The 24,876-nt window shown below is 45.3% G+C and overlaps 1 protein-coding gene across 1 annotated transcript; it reads left to right on the top strand.

The window, feature by feature from the left end:
* Nucleotides 1-1,964: 1,964 nt before the first annotated feature.
* LOC139379553 (uncharacterized) lies at nucleotides 1,965-13,897 on the top strand. The gene is made up of 6 exons (XM_071122369.1): nucleotides 1,965-2,535; nucleotides 8,960-9,031; nucleotides 9,519-9,638; nucleotides 10,052-10,105; nucleotides 10,262-10,345; nucleotides 13,799-13,897. Exons 1-6 carry the CDS (start codon nucleotides 2,332-2,334, stop codon nucleotides 13,895-13,897), a joined length of 633 nt encoding a protein of 210 aa, XP_070978470.1. The 5' UTR covers nucleotides 1,965-2,331.
* The last annotated feature ends 10,979 nt before the right edge of the window (nucleotides 13,898-24,876 follow it).

Raw genomic sequence — 24,876 nt, 5'->3', positions numbered from 1 at the left:
CTCTGAGGCTGAACAGGCCGAGCAGGCCACCAACATCTCTGTCTCTGTCTCTGAGGCTGAACAGGCTGAGCAGGCCACCAACATCACTGTCTCTGTCTCCGAGGCTGAGCAGGCCGTGCAGGCCACCAACATCACTGTCGCTGTCTCTGAGGCTGAACAGGCCGAGCAGGCCACCAACATCACTGTCTCTGTCTCTGAGGCTGAACAGGCTGAGCAGGCCACCAACATCACTGTCAATGTCTCTGAGGCTGAGCAGGCCGTGCAGGCCACCAACATCAATGTCTCTGTCTCTGAGGCTGAACAGGCAGAGCAGGCCACCAACATCACTGTCTCTGTCTCTGAGGCTGAGCAGGCCGAGCAGGCCACCAACATCTCTGTCTCTGTCTCTGAGGCTGAACAGGCTGAGCAGGGCACCAACATCTCTGTCTCTGTCTCTGAGGCTGAACAGGCTGAGCAGGCCACCAACATCACTGTCTCTGTCTCTGAGGCTGAGCAGGCCGAGCAGGCCACCAACATCTCTGTCTCTGTCTCTGAGGCTGAACAGGCTGAGCAGGCCACCAACATCACTGTCTCTGTCTCTGAGGCTGAGCAGGCCGTGCAGGCCACCAACATCAATGTCTCTGTCTCTGAGGCTGAACAGGCAGAGCAGGCCACCAACATCACTGTCTCTGTCTCTGAGGCTGAGCAGGCCGAGCAGGCCACCAACATCTCTGTCTCTGTCTCTGAGGCTAAACAGGCTGAGCAGGCCACCAACATCACTGTCTCTGTCTCTGAGGCTGAGCAGGCCGTGCAGGCCACCAACATCAATGTCTCTGTCTCTGAGGCTGAACAGGCAGAGCAGGCCACCAACATCACTGTCTCTGTCTCTGAGGCTGAGCAGGCCGAGCAGGCTACCAACATCTCTGTCTCTGTCTCTGAGGCTGAACAGGCTGAGAGGCCACCAACATCTCTGTCTCTGTCTCTGAGGCTGAACAGGCAGAGCAGGCCACCAACATCACGGTCTCTGTCTCTGAGGCTGAGCAGGCCGAGCAGGCCACCAACATCACTGTCTCTGTCTCTGAGGCTGAACAGGCTGAGCAGGCCACCAACATCACTGTCTCTGTCTCTGAACAGGCCGTGCAGGCCACCAACATCACTGTCTCTGTCTCTGAGACTGAACAGGCAGAGCAGGCCACCAACATCTAAACATCTTAACGAGTTAGATCTAATCGTTCTCCACACCACAATATCCACAATCAATTATCAATCAATCAATATTTGGCAGTGATATTTAATTCAGGTGTTTGCATTGTAAACAGTTCTGGGTGTGAGCTGATTGTGCAACTACATTCTTGTTTCATTACAACTATTTGTTGAAGAAAAGCACGTTACTTGTGGTTTCATCAGCAAATAGAATCTAGGACGCCGTATTCAAAGCAAACGCCTTCAAATGTCATGACCTGGTTAAATCGTCCCCGAGTCCACACACACCTTTCGCTTGTTTCACGTTGTAACTGCAACCCTGATACGTGAAGACATGATAAACGTACATACACTGTCTGTTATGATGCGCAATGTACACCAAAATTGTTTGGTGTTTTGTCCTGCACTGTACAGAGTACAGCTTCTCAGGACCCAGACACCAGAGTGGATCCACAGGAATGAACAAAGGGATAGAATATCTGCCCACCTCAGGTTTCAACGGGACACCAACCATTCTGTTGTCAGGTTGCACATTCCAGAGAGCAGAATGACAACATGCAGTGAAAGAGGGAGGGAGGGAGGGAGGGAGGGAGGGAGGGAGGGAGGGAGGGAGGGAGGGAGGGAGGGAGGGAGGGAGATGTGTGCATGTTTAGGTGTGTTTGTGTGTGTGTGTGTAATGTTACATCATCAGGAGGAGCTATGGCAGCGTATAAAGGTTAGTAGTGACTGTAGAGAGGAATGCCAGACCCACAGAGATTTCACCTGCGGAGAACAGAGCAGACCTGACTGACTCACCTGCTGAGAGGACGGGAAGAAGAAGGGAATCATTTGCTCAGTCAGTCTTTCAATCAGTCAGTTAGTAGAGTAGGAAACTCAGTGAGTCGATTGTACATCAGTGATTCAGAGATTCAGTGAATCAGATCCTGTATGTGCTGTAGGTCAGATATTTGGCAGGTCATTTGAATCAGGTGATTCAAACAGAAATTGAACGAACCAGGTGACCAGGTGATTCAGATAGAGACAAGGTGAGCAGTTGACCCAGTCGAAGCAGGCACCAGTTGATCCAATCGAAGCAGGCACCAGTTGATCCAGTCGAAGCAGGCACAAGTTGAACCAGTCGAAGCAGGCACCAGTTGATCCAGTATAAATATGCCCAGTTTGTCCAGTGTGGTCCCGTTCTCTCTGCTGCTGGTTCTCCTTCTGGCTGTTATGGGTCAGGACTGTGCTACTTCCCGGGTCCAGAGGGAGGCCCGGTCCAGAGCCCGGTCCAGGGTGTGTGGGAAGAACAGGTTCTCTCACTGTGTGGACCTGGCCAAACTGCAGGAGCTGATCCAGGAAGTCCAGAAAGACTTCGTAAGTACTGACCAACTGTAGTTACACATACTGTCTTCATCAGTAGACTACTGTATATATCTCTACACATACTGTCTTCATCAGTAGACTGCTGTATATCTCTATATATACTGTCTTCATCAGTAGACTGCTGTATATCTCTACACATACTGTCTTCATCAGTAGACTGCTGTATATCTATATATATACTGTCTTCATCAGTAGACTGCTGTATATCTATATATATACTGTCTTCATCAGTAGACTGCTGTATATCTCTCTATATATACTGTCTTCATCAGTAACCTACTGTGTATATCTCTATATATATACTGTCTTCATCAGTAGACTACTGTATATCTCTCTATATATACTGTCTTCATCAGTAGACTACTGTATATCTCTATATATACTGTCTTCATCAGTAGACTGCTGTATATCTCTCTCTATATATACTGTCTTCATCAGTAGACTGCTATATATCTCTATATATACTGTCTTCATCAGCAAACTACTGTATCTCTCTATATATACTGTCTTCATCAGTAACCTACTGTGTATATCTCTATATATATACTGTCTTCATCAGTAGACTGCTGTATATCTCTATATATATACTGTCTTCATCAGTAGACTACTGTATATCTCTATATATATACTGTCTTCATCAGTAGACTACTGTAGTATATCTCTATATATACTGTCTTCATCAGTAGACTGCTGTATATCTCTATATATACTGTCTTCATCAGTAGACTACTGTATATCTCTATATATACTGACTTCATCAGTAGACTACTGTATATCTCTATATATATACTGTCTTCATCAGTAGACTACTGTATATCTCTCTATATACTGTCTTCATCAGTAGACTACTGTATATCTCTATATATATACTGTCTTCATCAGTAGACTACTGTATATCTCTCTATATACTGTCTTCATCAGTAGACTACTGTATATCTCTATATATATACTGTCTTCATCAGTAGACTACTGTATATCTCTATATATATACTGTCTTCATCAGTAGACTACTGTATATCTCTCTATATATATATATTGTCTTCATCAGTAGACTACTGTTTATCTCTATATATATTGTCTTCATCAGTAAACTACTGTATATCTCTATATATACTGTCTTCATCAGTAAACTACTGTATATCTCTATATATACTGTCTTCATCAGTAGTCTTCATCAGTAGACTACTGTATATCTCTATATATACTGTCTTCATCAATAGACTACTGTATATCTCTATATTTACACTGTCTTCATCAGTAGACTACTGTATATCTCTCTCTATATACTGTCTTCATTAGAAAACTACATATACTGTCAGTTGAAGTGGGAAGTTTACATACACTTTAGCCAAATACATTTAAAATCAGTTTTTCACAATTCCTGACATTTAATCTGTGTAAAAATGTCCTGTCTTAGGTCAGTTAGGATCACCACTTTATTTTAAGAATGTGAAATGTCAGAATAATAGTAGAGAGAATTATTTATTTCAGCTTTTATTTATTTCATCACATTCCCAGTGGGTCAGAAGTTTACATACACTCAATTAGTATATGGTAGCATTGCCTTTAAATTGTTTAACTTGGGTCAAACATTTTGGGTAGCCTTCAACAAGCTTCCCACAATAAGTTGGGTGAATATTGGCCCCATTCCTCCTGACAGAGCTGGTGTAACTGAGTCAGGTTTGTAGGTCTCCTTGCTCGACATGCTTTTTCAGTTCTGTCCACATATGTTCTATAGGATTGAGGTCAGGGCTTTGTGATGGCCACTCCAATAACTTGACTTTGTTGTCCTTAAGCCATTTTGCCACAACTTTGGAAGTATGCTTGGGGTCATTGTCCATTTGGAAGACCCATTTGCAACCACGCTTTAACTTCCTGACTGATGTCTTGAGATGTTGCTTCAATATATCCACATCATTTTTCCTCCCTCATGATGCCATCTATTTTGTGAAGTGCACCAGTCTCTCCTGCAGCAAAGCCCCTCCACAACATGATGCTGCCACAACCCGTGCATCATGGTGGGGATGGTGTTTTTCGGCTTGCAAGCCTCCCCCTTTTTCCTCCAAACATAACGATGGTCATTATGGCCAAACAGTTAAATTTTTTCTACAGCCATGACATCATTTTCTGGAATTTTCCAAGCTGTTTAAGGGCACAGTCAACTTAGTGTATGACCCACTGGAATTGTGATACAGTGAATCATAAGTGAAATAATCTGTCTGTTAACAATTGTTGGAAAAATTACTTGTGTCGTGCACAAAGTAGATGTCCTAATCGACCTGCCAACTGTATACTGTCTTCATCAGCAGACTACTGTATATCTCTCTATATATACTGTCTTCATCAGTAAACTACTGTATATCTCTCTCTATATATACTGTCTTCATCAGTAGACTACTGTAGTATATCTCTATATATACTGTCTTCATCAGTAGACTACTGTATATCTCTCTATATATACTGACTTCATCAGTAGACTACTGTAGTATATCTCTATATATACTGACTTCATCAGTAGACTACTGTATATCTCTCTATATATATACTGTCTTCATCAGTAGACTACTGTATATCTCTCTATATATATACTGTCTTCATCAGTAGACGACTGTATATCTCTCTATATATACTGTCTTCATCAGCAAACTACTGTATATCTCTCTATATATACTGTCTTCATCAGTACACTACTGTATATATATCTATATATACAGTATACTGTACATCAGGAACTCTCCCCCAAAGACAATGTAGGATTCCATCCCCAACTACAACATTTTCTGTCAAGACAGAACTGCTGAAGGGGGTGGCATTGCAATCTACTGTAGAGATAACCTGCAGAGTTCTGTCATGCTATCCAGGTGCCCAAACAGTTAGAGCTTTTACCTTTCCATCCTGCCCTGCCTTTCTAAAGTCTTCGAAAGCCAAGTCAACAAACAGATCACTGACCATTTCCAATCCCACCGTACCTTCTCCGCTATGCAATCTGGTTTCCGAGCTGGTCACGGGTGCACCTCAGCCACGCTCAAGGCTCTAAACGATATCATAACCGCCATAGATAAAAGACAGGAACTGTGCAGCCGTCTTCATCGACCTGGCCAAGGCTTTCGACTCTGTCAATCACCGTATTCTTATCGGCAGACTGAACAGCCTTGGTTTCTCTAATGATTGCCTCGCCTGGTTCACCAACTACTTCGCAGACAGAGTTCAATGTGTCAAATCGGAGGGCCTGTTGTCTCTGGCAGTCTCTATGGGGGTGCCACAGGGTTCAATTCTCGGGCCGACTCTTTTCTCTGTATATATCAATGATGTTGCTCTTGGTGCGGGTGATTCTTTGATCCACCTCTACGCAGACGACACCATTCCATACACATCTGGCCCTTCTTTGGACACTGTGCTAACAAACCTAAAAACGAGCTTCAATGCCATACAACACTCCTTCCATGGTCTCCAACTGCTCTTAAATGCTAGTAAAACGAAATGCATGCTCTTCAACCGATCGCTGCCCACACCCACCTGCCCGTCTAGCATGACTACTCTGGACGGTTCTGACTTAGAATATGTGGACAACTACAAATACCTAGGTGTCTGGCTAGACTGTAAACTCTCCATCCAGACTCACATTAAGCATCTCCAATCCAAAGTTAAATCTAGAATCGGCTTCCTATTTCGCAAACAAAGCCTCCTTCACTCATGCTGCCAAACATACCCTCGTAAAACTGACTATCCTACCGATCCTTGACTTCGGTGATGTCATTTTCAAAATAGTCTCCAACACTCTGCTTAGCCATTTTGATGCATTCTATCACAGTGCCATCCGTTTTGTCACCAAAGCCCCATATACTACCTACCACTGCGACCTGTATGCTCTCGTTGGTCTTTGCTAGGTAAAGCTCCGCCTTATCTCAGCTCACTGGTCACCATAGCAACACCCACCCGTAGCACGCGTTCCAGCAGGTACAGTGCCTTGCGAAAGTATTCGGCCCCCTTGAACTTTGCGACCTTTTGCCACATTTCAGGCTTCAAACATAAAGATATAAAACTGTATTTTTTTGTGAAGAATCAACAACAAGTGGGACACAATCATGAAGTGGAACGACATTTATTGGATATTTCAAACTTTTTTAACAAATCAAAAACTGAAAAATTGGGCGTGCAAAATTATTATTAAGTTAATACTTTGTAGCGCCACCTTTTGCTGCGATTACAGCTGTAAGTCGCTTGGGGTATGTCTCTTTCAGTTTTGCACATCGAGAGACTGACATTTTTTCCCATTCCTCCTTGCAAAACAGCTCGAGCTCAGTGAGATTGGATGGAGAGCATTTGTGAACAGCAGTTTTCAGTTCTTTCCACAGATTCTTGATTGGATTCAGGTCTGGACTTTGACTTGGCCATTCTAACACATTCTAACCATTCCATTGTAGATTTTGCTTTATGTTTTGGATCATTGTCTTGTTGGAAGACAAATCTCCGTCCCAGTCTCAGGTCTTTTGCAGACTCCATCAGGTTTTCTTCCAGAATGGTCCTGTATTTGGCTCCATCCATCTTCCCATCAATTTTAACCATCTTCCCTGTCCCTGCTGAAGAAAAGCAGGCCCAAACCATGATGCTGCCACCACCATGTTTGACAGTGGGGATGGTGTGTTCAGGGTGAGTTGCTTTTACGCCAAACATAACGTTTTGCATTGTTGCCAAAAAGTTCAATTTTGGTTTCATCTGACCAGAGCCCCTTCTTCCACATGTTTGGTGTGTCTCCCAGGTGGCGTGTGGCAAACTTTAAACTACACTTTTTATGGATATCTTTAAGAAATGGCTTTCTTCTTGCCACTCTTCCATAAAGGCCAGATTTATGCAATATACGACTTGATTGTTGTCCTATGGACAGAGTCTCCCACCTCAGCTGTAGATCTCTGCAGTTCATCCAGAGTGATCATGGGCCTCTTGGCTGCATCTCTGATCAGTCTTCTCCTTGTATGAGCTGAAAGTTTAGAGGGACGGCCAGGTCTTGGTAGATTTGCAGTGGTCTGATACTCCTTCCATTTCAATATTATCGCTTGCACAGTGCTCCTTGGGATGTTTAAACCTTGGGAAATCTTTTTGTATCCAAATCCGGCTTTAAACTTCTTCACAACAGTATCTCGGACCTGCCTGGTGTGTTCCTTGTTCTTCATGATGCTCTCTGCACTTTTAACGGACCTCTGAGACTATCACAGTGCAGGTGCATTTATACAGAGACTTGATTACACACAGGTGGATTGTATTTATCATCATTAGTCATTTAGGTCAACATTGGATCATTCAGAGATCCTCACTGAACTTCTGGAGAGAGTTTGCTGCACTGAAAGTAAAGGGGCTGAATAATTTTGCACTCCCAATTTTTCAGTTTTTGATTTGTTAAAAAAGTTTGAAATATCCAATAAATGTCGTTCCACTTCATGATTGTGTCCCACTTGTTGTTGATTCTTCACAAAAAAAATACAGTTTTATATCTTTATGCTTGAAGCCTGAAATGTGGCAAAAGGTCGCAAAGTTCAAGGGGGCCGAATACTTTCGCAAGGCACTGTATATTGCACTGGTCATCCCCAAAGCCAACACCTCTTTTGGCCGCCTTTCCTTCCAGTTCTCGGCTTCCAATGACTGGAACGAATTGGAAAAATCACTGAAGTTGGAGACTTATATCTCCCTCACTAACTTTAAACGTCAGCTGTCAGAGCAGCTTACCGATCGCTGCAGCTGTACACAGCCCATCTGTAAATAGCCCTTACAACCAACTACCTACCTCATCCCCATTGTGTTTTTTGTTTTTCTGCTCTTTTGCACACCAGTATTCCTACTTACACATCCTTAACTGCGCATATGCTGTATCACTCCAGTGTTAATTGCTAAATTGTAATTTATTTAACCACTATTGGCCTATTTATTGCCTTACCTTACCTTACTTCATTTACACACACTGTACACAGATCTTTCTATTGTGTTATTGACTGTACGTTTGTTTATGTGTTTATTGTTGTTGTTGTTGTTTATGTCACAATGCTTTTGCTTTTTGAGTGGTCAAATCATGGGTACCCTTCCCAATGGTTTACCAGAGATAGATTCTATTTTTGATGGGTCATTACACTCCCAATGGTTTACCAGAGATATATTCTATTTTTGATGGGTCATTGCACTCTCAATGGCTAACCAGAGATATATTCTATTTTTGATGGGTCATTGCACTCTCAATGGCTAACCAGAGATAGATCATATTTTGATGGGTCATTGCACTCTTAATGGCTAACCAGAGATAGATCATATTTTGATGGGTCATTACACTCCCAATGGCTAAACAGAGATAGATTCTATTTTGATGGGTCATGTGTGAATGAGTCTGTATAGTGGATTGACATACTGTACCTGTTGTTTCCTTCACTAGACAAACACGTCTCATGATGACAGGATCCTGTTAAAGACAGTCACCTTTGACAAGATCAAGAAGCACAAGAAGGTAAGGACTGACACAGAAGAAGACAGGCCACCCCTCAGAGCCTGGTTCCTCTCTCTAGGTTTATAATCTCCACCTGGTACAGCCAGAAGAGGACAGGCCACCCCTCAGAGCCTGGCTCCTCTTTAGGTTTCTCATTTCTACCTGGTACAGCCAGAAGGGGACAGGCCACCCCTCAAAGCCTGGTTCTTCTCTAGGTTCCTGACTTGTAGGGACTTTTGCCACTGTGCTTTTGCCTCTGCATAGCTTGCTCATCTGGGTTTTACACCGGGTTTCTGTAAAGCACTTTGTGTGACATCGACTGATGTGAAAAGGGCTTTATAAAAAATACATTTGATTGATTGATCTGTTGGTGCTCTGGGATCCTGCATGAGTCTGAGACGAATGAGTGCAATGAAGAAGTTCCATCGACACCATGTCCATCGTGCTCGACCTCGGCAGCACATTTACTAAACACAATGTCCATTCTCCTGTTCTCTCCCATGTCCAGTACCACGGCTGTGTCCTGCTCACAATCCTTGACTTTTATCGGGAAGTTCTCCAGAGACAAGACAGAAATTATCCTGACCTCGGGGGCCTGCTGGATGAAGTGAAGGAATGCATTCACCCAGTAAGTGTCTCAAACATTATAACTGCCTCCCAAATGGCACCCTAGGGTCCATAGGGCTCTGGTTAAAAGTAGTGCACCATATATGAAATAGGGTGCCATTTGTTTTGGGGACACTTCCTATGTGAATTGCGTGAACCGTCTCTCTGTGACGGTAGAGCCTCAAACACAGACAGGATTTCCTGTGGCCCTTTTTTTGTGTTTCAGGGATTATGTTACACTGCTCTGTAACCCAGCTAGTGTCTGTGTAGAAGACTCTCACACTAAATCTGTCAAAGCAATTTATGACAACATCTGACAAAGTACATGTTTTTTGTGTTTTTTTTAAATAGATACGATTGTTTGATTGGCTGATTGTTTGATTGGCTGATTGTTTTATTGGCTGATTGTTTGATTGGCTGATTGATTGATTGCAGGTAAAGATCTGTGAAAAGCTATACCAGGAAGCTGCTGGGAAGCCAGTGAATGAGGTAAACACAGGACGGCGCTGACAATCAAACACAAAAGCACGTTAAAACAAGCTTCAACCGCAATTAAACAACCACACGGGGACACGTCAGCATGAGGTAATGAACGACAACCTAATATATATATATATTTAAACGTATTGTGTTTTATTTCCCCAGTCTAAGATAGAGGAAGATTTGGAGCTGCTGTCGAAGGATGCAGCCATACTGCAGCTGCAGAGACTGAAGGCAGCCAGTAAAAAGGTGTGGTTCCAAGTTACCTCTTAATCACCAGTGATCACACATCAATAACACTCGAGATGGGTTACAGAGAACATCACTGTGTGTTACAGATACACACTGTGCAAGCACGCGTCATGGACTGGCCTTAATAGCTTGTTTCTAGGTTCCTCAATCAATCCATTTTTATTTTAGAAGGCCCTTTTGTTTTTTACATCAGAAGTACTGTTGTCACAAAGGTCTCGACAGTTACCCAGCCTAAACTCAAAGGTCTCTACAGTTTCCCAGCCTAAAGGTCTCTGTAGTTACCCAGCCTAAACCCAAAGGTCTCTACAGTTTCCCAGCCTAAAGGTCTCTGTAGTTACCCAGCCTAAACCCAAAGGTCTCTGTAGTTTCCCAGCCTAAAGGTCTCTGTAGTTACCCAGCCTAAACTCAAAGGTCTCTGTAGTTACCCAGTTACCAAAGGTCTCTACAGTTTCCCAGCCTAAAGGTCTCTGTAGTTACCCAGCCTAAACCCAAAGGTCTCTGTAGTTTCCCAGCCTAAAGGTCTCTGTAGTTACCCAGCCTAAACTCAAAGGTCTCTGTAGTGTCCCAGCCTAAAGGTCTCTGTAGTTACCCAGCCCTAAAGGTCTCTACAGTTTCCCAGCCTAAAGGTCTCTGTAGTTACCCAGCCTAAACCCAAAGGTCTCTGTAGTTTCCCAGCCTAAAGGTCTCTGTAGTTACCCAGCCTAAACTCAAAGGTCTCTGTAGTTACCCAGCCTAAACTCAAAGGTCTCTACAGTTTCCCAGCCTAAAGGTCTCTGTAGTTACCCAGCCTAAACCCAAAGGTCTCTGTAGTTTCCCAGCCTAAAGGTCTCTGTAGTTACCCAGCCTAAACTCAAAGGTCTCTGTAGTGTCCCAGCCTAAAGGTCTCTGTAGTTACCCAGCCTAAACTCAAAGGTCTCTACAGTTTCCCAGCCTAAAGGTCTCTGTAGTTACCCAGCCTAAACCCAAAGGTCTCTGTAGTTTCCCAGCCTAAAGGTCTCTGTAGTTACCCAGCCTAAACTCAAAGGTCTCTGTAGTGTCCCAGCCTAAAGGTCTCTGTAGTTACCCAGCCTAAACCCAAAGGTCTCTACAGTTACCCAGCCTAAACCCAAAGGTCTCTATAGTTACCCAGCCTAACGGTCTCTGTAGTTTCCCAGCCTAAAGGTCTCTGTAGTTACCCAGCCTAAACTCAAAGGTCTCTGTAGTTTCCCAGCCTAAAGGTCTCTGTAGTTACCCAGCCTAAACCCAAAGGTCTCTACAGTTACCCAGCCTAAACCTAAAGGTCTCTACAGTTACCCAGCCTAAACCTAAAGGTCTCTACAGTTACCCAGCCTAAACTCAAAGGTCTCTGTAGTTTCCCAGCCTAACGGTATCTGTAGTTACCCAGCCTAAACCCAAAGGTCTCTATAGTTACCCAGCCTAACGGTCTCTGTAGTTTCCCAGCCTAAACTCAAAGGTCTCTGTAGTTTCCCAGCCTAAAGGTCTCTGTAGTTTCCCAGCCTAAACCCAAAGGTATCTGTAGTTACCCAGCCTAAACCCAAAGGTCTCTATAGTTACCCAGCCTAACGGTCTCTGTAGTTACCCAGCCTAAACTCAAAGGTCTCTGTAGTTACCCAGCCTAACGGTCTCTGTAGTTTCCCAGCCTAAACCCAAAGGTCTCTATAGTTACCCAGCCTAAACTGAAAGGTCTCTGTAGTTTCCCAGCCTAAAGGTCTCTATAGTTACCCAGCCTAAACTCAAAGGTCTCTGTAGTTTCCCAGCCTAACGGTCTCTGTAGTTACCCAGCCTAAACCCAAAGGTCTCTACAGTTACCCAGCCTAAACTCAAAGGTCTCTGTAGTTTCCCAGCCTAACGGTCTCTGTAGTTACCCAGCCTAAACCCAAAGGTCTCTACAGTTACCCAGCCTAAACTCAAAGGTCTCTGTAGTTACCCAGCCTAAACTCAAAGGTCTCTATAGTTACCCAGCCTAACGGTCTCTGTAGTTTCCCAGCCTAAACTCAAAGGTCTCTGTAGTTTCCCAGCCTAAAGGTCTCTGTAGTTACCCAGCCTAAACCCAAAGGTCTCTACAGTTACCCAGCCTAACTGTCTCTATAGTTACCCAGCCTAAACCCAAAGGTATCTGTAGTTACCCAGCCTAAACCCAAAGGTCTCTATAGTTACCCAGCCTAACGGTCTCTGTAGTTTCCCAGCCTAAACTCAAAGGTCTCTGTAGTTACCCAGCCTAAAGGTCTCTGTAGTTACCCAGCCTAAACCCAAAGGTCTCTACAGTTTCCCAGCCTAAAGGTCTCTGTAGTTACCCAGCCTAAACCCAAAGGTCTCTACAGTTTCCCAGCCTAAAGGTCTCTGTAGTTACCCAGCCTAAACCCAAAGGTCTCTACAGTTACCCAGCCTAACGGTCTCTATAGTTACCCAGCCTAAACCCAAAGGTCTCTATAGTTACCCAGCCTAACGGTCTCTATAGTTACCCAGCCTAAACCTAAAGGTCTCTGTAGTTACCCAGCCTAAACCCAAAGGTCTCTATAGTTACCCAGCCTAAAGGTCTCTATAGTTACCCAGCCTAACGGTCTCTATAGTTACCCAGCCTAAACCCAAAGGTCTCTGTAGTTACCCAGCCTAAACCTAAAGGTCTCTATAGTTACCCAGCCTAAACCCAAAGGTCTCTATAGTTACCCAGCCTAAACCTAACGGTCTCTATAGTTACCCAGCCTAAACCCAAAGGTCTCTATAGTTACCCAGCCTAAACCCAAAGGTCTCTATAGTTACCCAGCCTAAACCTAACGGTCTCTATAGTTACCCAGCCTAAACCCAAAGGTCTCTATAGTTACCCAGCCTAAACCTAAAGGTCTCTATAGTTACCCAGCCTAAACCCAAAGGTCTCTATAGTTACCCAGCCTAAAACTAACGGTCTCTATAGTTACCCAGCCTAAACCCAAAGGTCTCTATAGTTACCCAGCCTAAACCTAAAGGTCTCTGTAGTTACCCAGCCTAAACCTAAAGGTCTCCATAGTTACCCAGCCTAAACCTAAAGGTCTCTATAGTTACCCAGCCTAACGGTCTCTATAGTTACCCAGCCTAACGGTCTCTACAGTTACCCAGCCTAACGGTCTCTATAGTTACCCAGCCTAAACCTAAAGGTCTCTGTAGTTACCCAGCCTAAACCTAAAAGTCTCTGTAGTTACCCAGCCTAAACCTAAAGGTCTCCATAGTTACCCAGCCTAAACCTAAAGGTCTCTATAGTTACCCAGCCTAACGGTCTCTATAGTTACCCAGCCTAACGGTCTCTACAGTTACCCAGCCTAACGGTCTCTACAGTTACCCAGCCTAACGGTCTCTACAGTTACCCAGCCTAACGGTCTCTATAGTTACCCAGCCTAAACCCAAAGAGCGAAGCAGAAGCACAGACAGGTTCCTCCAGCTAACACCATCTCGTCTGTTCCATCTCTGGTTGTGCAGGTGGTTGAGCTGTCCGAGAGGGCGACTCTGGACAAGGCCATGGTAGAGCTACAGGGTCTGGAGGACTACATTCAGGGAAGGGGCCTCCGCAGGAACTGAGGAAATAATCGGACCGCCAGGAACAACACACACACACACACACACAGACACACGCGTTACCGTGACTACATATACACAGTCCTGCGTTACAGTGACTACATTTACCGTCTTGATGTCACATTTACTGGTTTTACCCTCGTGAGCTGTCGTTGCTTGTAGCCATATTCCCTTAGACATGTTCTGACACGTCCCCTGTTGTTTGTCTATTTCTTCATCTACTTTGGATAACTGTAAACAATTTGATTGACTTGGAATGTTGAACTTGAACCAATATTCAGTTGGGGAGAATATTTGTTATGTTACTACTAGTACTACATGTTCTGTTACTACTAGTACTACATGTTATGTTACTACTAGTACTACATGTTCTGTTACTACTAGTACTACATGTTCTGTTACTACTAGTACTGCATGTTATGTTACTACTAGTACTATATGTTATATTACTGCTAGTACTATATGTTATGTTACTACTAGTACTGCATGTTATGTTACTACTAGTACTACATGTTATATTACTACTAGTACTACATGTTATGTTACTACTAGTACTACATGTTATGTTACTACTAGTACTACATGTTCTGTTACTACTAGTACTATATGTTATGTTACTACTAGTACTACATGTTATGTTACTACTAGTACTGCATGTTCTGTTACTACTAGTACTATATGTTCTGTTACTACTAGTACTACATGTTCTGTTACTGCTAGTACTACATGTTATATTACTACTAGTACTACATGTTATGTTACTACTAGTACTACATGTTATGTTACTACTAGTACTACATGTTCTGTTACTACTAGTACTATATGTTATGTTACTACTAGTACTACATGTTATGTTACTACTAGTACTGCATGCTCTGTTACTACTAGTACTATATGTTCTGTTACTACTAGTACTACATGTTCTGTTACTACTAGTACTATATGTTATGTTACTACTAGTACTATATGTTATGTTACTACTAGTACTGCATGTTCTGTTACTACTAGTACTATATGTTCTGTTACTGCTAGTACTATATGTTCTGTTACTACTAGTACTATATGTTATATTACTACTAGTACTGCACGTTCTGTTACTACTAGTAATACATGTTATGTTACTGCTAGTACTACATGTTCTGTTACTACTAGTACTGCATGTTATGTTACTACTAGTACTATATGTTATATTACTGCTAGTACTACATGTTATGTTACTACTAGTACTATATGTTATGTTACTACTAGTACTATATGTTATGTTACTACTAGTACTATATGTTATGTTACTACTAGTACTGCATGTTCTGTTACTACTAGTACTATATGTTCTGTTACTGCTAGTACTACATGTTCTGTTACTACTAGTACTATATGTTATGTTACTACTAGTACTACATGTTCTGTTACTACTAGTACTATATGTTATGTTACTACTAGTACTATATGTTATATTACTGCTAGTACTACATGTTCTGTTACTACTAGTACTACATGTTATGTTACCACTAGTACCGCATGTTCTGTTACTACTAGTACTACATGTTCTGTTACTACTAGTACTATATGTTATATTACTGCTAGTACTACATGGTCTGTTACTGCTAGTACTACATGTTCTGTTACTACTAGTACTATATGTTATGTTACTACTAGTACCGCATGTTCTGTTACTACTAGTACTATATGTTATGTTACTACTAGTACTGCGTGTTCTGTTACTACTAGTACTATATGTTATGTTACTACTAGTACTATATGTTATATTACTACTAGTACTACATGTTATATTACTACTAGTACTACATGTTATATTACTACTAGTACTACATGTTATCTTACTACTAGTTCTACATGTTATGTTACTACTAGTACTATATGTTATGTTACTACTAGTACTATATGTTATGTTACTGCTAGTACTACATGTTATGTTACTACTAGTACTACATGTTATGTTACTACTAGTACTACATGTTCTGTTACTACTAGTACTACATGGTCTGTTACTACTAGTACTACATGTTATGTTACTACTAGTACTATATGTTCTGTTACTACTAGTACTACATGTTCTGTTACTGCTAGTACTACATGTTATGTTACTACTAGTACTACATGTTATGTTACTACTAGTACTACATGTTCTGTTACTACTAGTACTACATGGTCTGTTACTACTAGTACTATATGTTATGTTGCTACTAGTACTACATGTTCTCTTACTACTAGTGCTACATGTTCTGTTTCTGCTAGTACTATATGTTATATTACTGCTAGTACTACATGTTCTGTTACTACTAGTACTATATGTTATATTACTGCTAGTACTACATGTTCTGTTACTGCTAGTACTACATGTTATATTACTGCTAGTATTACATGTTCTGTTACTGCTAGTACTACATGCTCTGTTACTGCTAGTACTACATGTTCTTGTGTACTGTGTAGATATTCCATATGCTTCTCTGGAGTGTTGCTCTCCCAAAGGACTATATTACTGCTAGTACTGCATGTTCTTGTGTACTGTGTATATATTCCATATGGTTCTCTGGAGTGTTGCTCTCCCACAGGACTATATTACTGCTAGTACTGCACGTTCTTGTGTACTGTGTATATATTCCATATGCTTCTCTGGAGTGTTGCTCTCCTACAGGACTATATTACTTTATTTGAAGTAAAGCCATAGGAAAACATGTGTTTTCTCCAGATTGTCTGTACTTTCAGTGAAAGGTCTAATCTGTGACAGTGAATGCAGCCATTCAACTGTAGATTTATCACGCCAGCATATCAATGGATGTTTTTCATTCTTTTTTTAATGAAAACCCTGTCTGTAAAAAAAACACACAAACACACTGAGGCCAATGAATGTGTTACGTCTGTATTTAAACCTTTGTATCAATAAAAAGAGATGCCTGCAACACCTGACTCAGTACGGCTCAGTATCCTACAACTGTCATGTTGTGTCTTGTCTCTGTCCTTTCCCTTCACCCTGTCTCCCTCTGCTGGTCGTTGTTAGGTTACCTTTTCTCCCCCGCTTTCTCCCAGCTGTTCCTTGTCTCCTCTAACTACCCATTCACCCCGTTTCCCACCTGTTCCCTTTTTCCCTCTGATTAGGTCCCTATATCTCTCTCTGTTTCTGTTCCTGTCCTTGTCGGATTCTTGTTTGTGTTTCATGCCTGAGCCAGACTATCGTCATGTCTGCTGTAACCTTGTCCTGTCCTGTCGGAATCTGCCGGTCTATCTGAGCCCACCTATGTTTGGTTATTAAAGAAGCTCTGTTTAAGTTAGTTCGCTTTTGGGTCCTCATTCACTCACCATAACAGAAGAATCCGACCAAGAATGGACCCAGCGACTTCGGATCCTCTCCACTCAGCCGTCGGGATCCAGGGAGCGATGCTAGGCAGACACGAGCAGGAAGTGTCTGCTGCTCGACATGCCGTTGAGACCCTGGCCACCCAAGTCTCCAACCTCACAGAACAGGTTCACCATCTCCGCCTCGATCCACCGGCCACTTCCAGGGCTTTCGAATCTCCGGAGCCCAGAATCAATAACCCGCCGTGTTACTCTGGGGAGCCCACTGAATGCCGCTCGTTCCTCACCCAGTGTGATATTGTGTTTTCTCTCCAGCCCAACACTTACTCCAGGAGCACTGCTCGTGTCGCCTACGTCATATCTCTCCTTATTGGACGGGCTCGTGAGTGGGGCACGGCAATCTGGGAGGCAAGGGCTGAGTGTACTAACCAGTATCAGGACTTTAAGGAGGAGATGATACGGGTTTTTGATCGATCTGTTTTTGGGGAGGAGGCTTCCAGGGCCCTGTCTTCCCTATGTCAAGGTAATCGATCCATAACAGACTACTCTATTGAGTTTCGCACTCTTGCTGCCTCCAGTGGCTGGAACGAGCCGGCTTTGCTCGCTCGTTTTCTGGAGGGTCTCCGCGCAGAGGTAAAGGATGAGATTCTCTCCCGGGAGGTCCCTTCCAGCGTGGATTCCCTGATTGAACTCGCTATTCGCATTGAGCGACGGGTTGATCTGCGTCACCGAGCTCGTGGAAAGGAGCTCGCGTTCTCCGTTGCCCCCCTCTCCGCATCACTACCATCTTCCTCTGCCGGCTCGGGAGCTGAGCCTATGCAGCTGGGAGGTATCCGCATCTCGACTAAGGAGAGGGAACGGAGAGTCACCAACCGCCTCTGTCTCTATTGCGGTTCTGCTGGTCATTTTGTCACTTCATGTCCAGTAAAAGCCAGAGCTCATCAGTAAGCGGAGGGCTACTGGTGAGCGCTACTACTCCTGTCTCTCCTTCAAGATCCTGCACTACCTTGTCGGTCCATCTACGCTGGACCGGTTCGTCAGCTTCCTGCAGTGCCTTAATAGACTCTGGGGCGGAGGGCTGTTTTATGGACGAGACCTGGGCTCGGGAACATGACATTCCTCTCAGACAGTTAAGGGAGTCCACGGCCTTGTTCGCCCTGGATGGTAGTCCTCTCCCCAGGATTCAGCGTGAGACGCTACCTTTAACCCTCACTGTTTCTGGTAATCATAGCGAAACCATTTCTTTTTTGATTTTTCGTTCACCTTTTACACCTGTTGTTTTGGGCCATCCCTGGCTAGTTTGTCATAATCCTTCCATTAATTGGTCTAGTAATTCTATCCTCTCCTGGAACGTCTCTTGTCATGTGAAATGTTTAATGTCTGCTATCCCTCCTGTTTCCTCTGTCTCTTCTTCACAGGAGGAGCCTGGTGATTTGACAGGGGTGCCGGAGGAATATCACGATCTGCGCACGGTGTTCAGTCGGTCCAGGGCCACCTCTCTTCCTCCACACCGGTCGTATGATTGTAGTATTGATCTCCTTCCGGGAACCACTCCCCCCCGGGGTAGACTATACTCTCTGTCGGCTCCCGAACGTAAGGCTCTCGAGGATTATTTGTCTGTAGCTCTTGACGCCGGTACCATAGTCCCCTCCTCCTCTCCCGCCGGAGCGGGGTTTTTTTTTGTCAAGAAGAAGGACGGGTCTCTGCGCCCCTGCATAGATTATCGAGGGCTGAATGACATAACAGTTAAGAATCGTTATCCGCTTCCTCTTATGTCTTCAGCCTTCGAGATCCTGCAGGGAGCCAGGTTTTTCACTAAGTTGGACCTTCGTAACGCTTACCATCTCGTGCGCATCAGGGAGGGGGACGAGTGGAAGACGGCGTTTAACACTCCGTTAGGGCACTTTGAATACCGGGTTCTTCCTTTCGGCCTCGCTAACGCTCCAGCTGTCTTTCAGGCATTAGTCAATGATGTCCTGAGAGACATGCTGAACATCTTTGTTTTCGTTTACCTTGACGATATCCTGATTTTTTCACCGTCACTCCAGATTCATGTTCAGCACGTTCGACGTGTCCTCCAGCGCCTTTTAGAGAATTGTCTTTTTGTGAAGGCTGAGAAGTGCACTTTTCATGCCTCCTCCGTCACATTTCTCGGTTCTGTTATTTCCGCTGAAGGCATTAAGATGGATCCCGCTAAAGTCCAAGCTGTCATTGATTGGCCCGTCCCTAAGTCACGCGTCGAGCTGCAGCGCTTTCTCGGCTTCGCGAACTTCTATCGTCGTTTCATCCGTAATTTCGGTCAGGTGGCCGCTCCTCTCACAGCCCTTACTTCTGTCAAGACGTGCTTTAAGTGGTCCGTTTCCGCCCAGGGAGCTTTTGATCTCCTCAAGAATCGTTTTACATCCGCTCCTATCCTTGTTACACCTGACGTCTCTAGACAGTTCGTTGTCGAGGTTGACGCGTCAGAGGTGGGCGTGGGAGCCATTCTTTCTCAGCGCTCCCTCTCTGACGACAAGGTCCACCCATGCGCGTATTTTTCTCATCGCCTGTCGCCGTCGGAACGTAACTATGATGTAGGTAACCGCGAACTGCTCGCCATCCGGTTAGCCCTAGGCGAATGGCGACAGTGGTTGGAGGGGGCGACCGTTCCTTTTGTCGTTTGGACTGACCATAGGAACCTTGAGTACATCCGTTCTGCCAAACGACTTAATGCGCGTCAGGCGCGTTGGGCGATGTTTTTCGCTCGTTTCGAGTTCGTGATTTCTTATCGTCCGGGCTCTAAGAACACCAAGCCTGATGCTTTGTCTCGTCTCTTCAGTTCTTCAGTAGCCTCCACTGACCCCGAGGGGATTCTCCCTGAGGGGCGTGTTGTCGGGTTGACTGTCTGGGGAATTGAGAGGCAGGTAAAACAAGCGCTCACTCACACTCCGTCGCCGCGCGCTTGTCCTAGGAACCTTCTTTTCGTTCCCGTTCCTACTCGTCTGGCCGTTCTTCAGTGGGCTCACTCTGCCAAGTTAGCCGGCCACCCTGGCGTTCGGGGTACGCTTGCTTCCATTCGCCAGCGTTTTTGGTGGCCCACCCGGGAGCATGACACGCGTCGTTTCGTGGCTGCTTGTTCGGTCTGCGCGCAGACTAAGTCCGGTAACTCTCCTCCTGCCGGCCGTCTCAGGCCGCTTCCTATCCCCTCTCGACCGTGGTCTCACATCGCCTTAGATTTTGTCACCGGACTGCCTTCGTCAGCGGGGAAGACTGTTATTCTTACGGTTGTCGATAGGTTCTCTAAGGCGGCTCATTTCATTCCCCTTGCTAAGCTTCCTTCTGCTAAAGAGACGGCACAAATCATCATCGAGAATGTTTTCAGAATTCATGGCCTTCCGTCAGACGTCGTTTCGGACAGAGGTCCGCAATTCACGTCTCAATTTTGGAGGGAGTTTTGCCGTTTGATTGGGGCTTCCGTCAGTCTCTCTTCCGGCTTTCACCCCCAGTCTAACGGTCAAGCAGAACGGGCCAATCAGACTATTGGTCGCATCTTACGCAGTCTTTCTTTTCGCAACCCTGCGTCTTGGTCAGAACAGCTCCCCTGGGCAGAATACGCCCACAACTCGCTTCCTTCGTCTGCGACCGGGCTATCTCCTTTTCAGAGTAGCCTCGGGTACCAGCCTCCGCTGTTCTCATCTCAGTTCGCCGAGTCCAGCGTCCCCTCCGCTCAGGCTTTTGTCCAACGTTGCGAGCGCACCTGGAAGAGGGTCAGGTCTGCACTTTGCCGTTATAGGGCGCAGACTGTGAGGGCTGCTAATAAGCGTAGAACTAAGAGTCCTAGATATTGTCGCGGTCAGAGAGTTTGGCTCTCCACTCAGAACCTTCCCCTTAAGACGGCTTCTCGCAAGTTGACCCCGCGGTTCATTGGTCCGTTCCGTATTTCTCGGGTCATTAATCCTGTCGCAGTTCGACTTCTTCTTCCGCGATACCTTCGTCGCGTCCACCCGGTCTTCCATGTCTCCTGTATTAAGCCCGTTCTTCGCGCCCCCGCTCGTCTTTCCCCCCCCCCCCCCCCCCATCCTTGTCGAGGGCGCACCCATCTACAGGGTCCGCAGGATTTTGGACATGCGTCCTCGGGGCCGTGGTCACCAGTACCTTGTCGATTGGGAGGGGTACGGTCCTGAGGAGAGGAGTTGGGTTCCCTCTCGGGACGTGCTGGACCGTGCGCTGATCGAGGATTTCCTCCGTTGCCGCCAGGTTTCCTCCTCGAGTGCGCCAGGAGGCGCTCGGTGAGTGGGGGGGTACTGTCATGTTGTGTCTTGTCTCTGTCCTTTCCCTTCACCCTGTCTCCCTCTGCTGGTCGTTGTTAGGTTACCTTTTCTCCCCCGCTTTCTCCCAGCTGTTCCTTGTCTCCTCTAACTACCCATTCACCCCGTTTCCCACCTGTTCCCTTTTTCCCTCTGATTAGGTCCCTATATCTCTCTCTGTTTCTGTTCCTGTCCTTGTCGGATTCTTGTTTGTGTTTCATGCCTGAGCCAGACTATCGTCATGTCTGCTGTAACCTTGTCCTGTCCTGTCGGAATCTGCCGGTCTATCTGAGCCCACCTATGTTTGGTTATTAAAGAAGCTCTGTTTAAGTTAGTTCGCTTTTGGGTCCTCATTCACTCACCATAACAACAACCTAGTGGAAAACCCTTCTCCTGTGGACCTGTGTGTAGAGAGGGGAGAGACCGGGAAGAGAGGGAGAGACCGGGAAGAGAGGGAGAGACCGGGAAGAGAGGGAGAGACCGGGAAGAGAGGGAGAGACCGGGAAGGAGGGGGTATCCCAGTTTGTACTCAAGAGATTCTATAAATCAGTTCGTAGGTGAAATTCTATGGTTGTATGTGAAATTCTACCTAAGGAGTAGGACCTGGTATCTACACTGGAACCAATCTACTATTCTAAACAGGATGAAGCTACGTAAGAACTAGGACAAGGACAAAGATTCCAAAGATTCCAAAGATGATTTAATCACTCGAAGATTCCAATTCCGGGCAGAGGCCTGATGGAAGTTCCGGAGTGGAGTTTCCCTGTTTCCTCCCTCCATTGTTATTTCTATTCAAAGGTTGCACCTGCGTGTCATGCCATTGTTATGAAAGCTATAGTGCGATAGTGGTGGCCTAAAAGTTGTGACAAGTCATTCATTGGGGAAGTTGTCAAAATATTTAGTAGGAAAACAACTTTGCCTGCATTATCGTGTCGTCAAATTTACTTTAGACAGATGGCAATGTTGTCATAATAAAAGCTAGCGACTTTCGTCTAAAATAGCTAGCAATGCTAACGTTAGCTAGTTTAAAAACAAAATCAAGTGTGCTCCCGCTCAATCTTAGCTAGCTAGCTAACGTTATACTGCATTTTATTTATCTCCTGTTGAATAGCATTGTATTTCCAAGCCACTGTAATGCACTTTTGATGAAATCTTCATCAGCGCTCATAGACGATGCGTTGAAGGAGAATGCTCACTCGGGCATCAGTCCAAAAACGAACGTTGAAATATTATGACAAAATATACAACCTGTGAATTGTTCAGGTCACTGCTCCTGTAGACTGTGGGCTGCGGACTGGTTCAATATCAGTATTGACTCGGGCAGTGGATTGTACTGTACAGTGAGTCTGCCATCTGCCACGTGTGTGTGCGTGTGTCCGTGCATTGGGTTTGTGCGTGTGTGCGTGTGTGTGTCCGTGCATTGGGTTTGTGTGTGTGTGTGTGTGTGTGTGTGTGTGTGTGTGTGTGTGTGTGTGTGTGTGCGTGTGCGTAGGCGTGCGTGCGTGTGCGTGCGAGCGTGCGTGTGTGTGTGTGCGTGCTTGCTTGCGTGTGTGTGTGTGTGTGTGTCCACAGGGAACTGGTGGAAACCAATCTATCAAGATGGAACAATGCATGAAGATTTTAATTACTAAGTGCAACACTGATCACCCTGCCCTCACAGGTATTGAGGTCACAAGTACAGTACACATGGAGCAGGCTTCACACAGGTACTGACGTACAGTACAAATGGGGCAGGCTTCACACAGGTATTGAGGTCACAAGTACAGTACACATGGAGCAGGCTTCACACAGGTACTGACGTACAGTACACATGGAGCAGGCTTCACACAGGTACTGATGTACAGTACACATGGGGCAGGCTTCACACAGGTATTGAGGTCACACATACAGTACACATGGGGCAGGCTTCACACAGGTACTGACGTACAGTACACATGGAGCAGGCTTCACACAGGTATTGAGGAGTACACATGGAGCAGGCTTCACACAGGTATTGAGGAGTACACATGGGGCAGGCTTCACACAGGTATTGAGGTCACATGTACAGAACACATGGGGCAGGCTTCACACAGGTATTGAGGTCACATGTACAGAACACATGGGGCAGGCTTCACACAGGTATTGAGGAGTACACATGGGGCAGGCTTCACACAGGTATTGAGGAGGACACATGGAGCAGGCTTCACACAGGTATTGAGGTCACAAGTACAGTACACATGGGGCAGGCTTCACACAGGTACTGACGTACAGTACACATGGAGCAGGCTTCACACAGGAACTGAGGTACAGTACACATGGGGCAGGCTTCACACAGGTATTGAGGTCACACGTACAGTACACATGGAGCAGGCTTCACACAGGTACTGACGTACAGTACACATGGGGCAGGCTTCACACAGGTATTGAGGAGTACACATGGGGCAGGCTTCACACAGGTATTGAGGAGGACACATGGGGCAGGCTTCACACAGGTATGGAGGTCACATGTACAGTACACATGGGGCAGGCTTCACACAGGTATTGAGGAGTACACATGGAGCAGGCTTCACACAGGTATTGAGGTCACAAGTACAGTACACATGGGGCAGGCTTCACACAGGTACTGACGTACAGTACACATGGAGCAGGCTTCACACAGGTACTGAGGTACAGTAGAGATGGGGCAGGCTTCACACAGGTATTGAGGTCACACGTACAGTACACATGGAGCAGGCTTCACACAGGTACTGACTTAAAGTACACATGGAGCAGGCTTCACACAGGTACTGACGTACAGTACACATGGGGCAGGCTTCACACAGGTACTGACGTACAGTACACATGGGGCAGGCTTCACACAGGTACTGACGTACAGTACACATGGGGCAGGCTTCACACAGGTATTGAGGTCACACGTACAGTACACATGGGGCAGGCTTCACACAGGTACTGAGGTCACACGTACAGTACACATGGGGCAGGCTTCACACAGGTACTGACGTACAGTACACGTGGGGAAGGCTTCACACAGGTACTGACGTACAGTACACATGGAGCAGGCTTCACACAGGTACTGACGTACAGTACACATGGGACAGGCTTCACACAGGTATTGAGGTCACACATACAGTACACATGGGGCAGGCTTCACACAGGTATTGAGGAGTACACATGGAGCAGGCTTCACACAGGTATTGAGGAGTACACATGGAGCAGGCTTCACACAGGTATTGAGGAGTACACATGGGGCAGGCTTCACACAGGTATTGAGGAGTACACATGGGGCAGGCTTCACACAGGTATTGAGGAGTACACATGGAGCAGGCTTCACACAGGTCTTGAGGAGTACACATGGGGCAGGCTTCACACAGGTATTGAGGAGTACACATGGGGCAGGCTTCA

Source organism: Oncorhynchus clarkii, chromosome 21 (genome assembly GCF_045791955.1).
Source record: "Oncorhynchus clarkii lewisi isolate Uvic-CL-2024 chromosome 21, UVic_Ocla_1.0, whole genome shotgun sequence".
NCBI lineage: Eukaryota > Metazoa > Chordata > Actinopteri > Salmoniformes > Salmonidae > Oncorhynchus > Oncorhynchus clarkii.
Note: the sequence above shows the minus strand (reverse complement) of the source record. Positions and strands in the feature narration are given on the sequence as shown.

Coding starts and splice junctions, on each gene's coding strand:
- LOC139379553 (XM_071122369.1), top strand. CDS start 2,332: ATGCCCAGTTTGTCCAGTGTGGTCCCGTTCTCTCTGCTGCTGGTTCTC. Junction 9,032..9,518: donor AGATCAAGAAGCACAAGAAG/GTAAGGACTGAC, acceptor TCCCATGTCCAG/TACCACGGCTGTGTCCTGCT. Junction 9,639..10,051: donor TGAAGGAATGCATTCACCCA/GTAAGTGTCTCA, acceptor GATTGATTGCAG/GTAAAGATCTGTGAAAAGCT.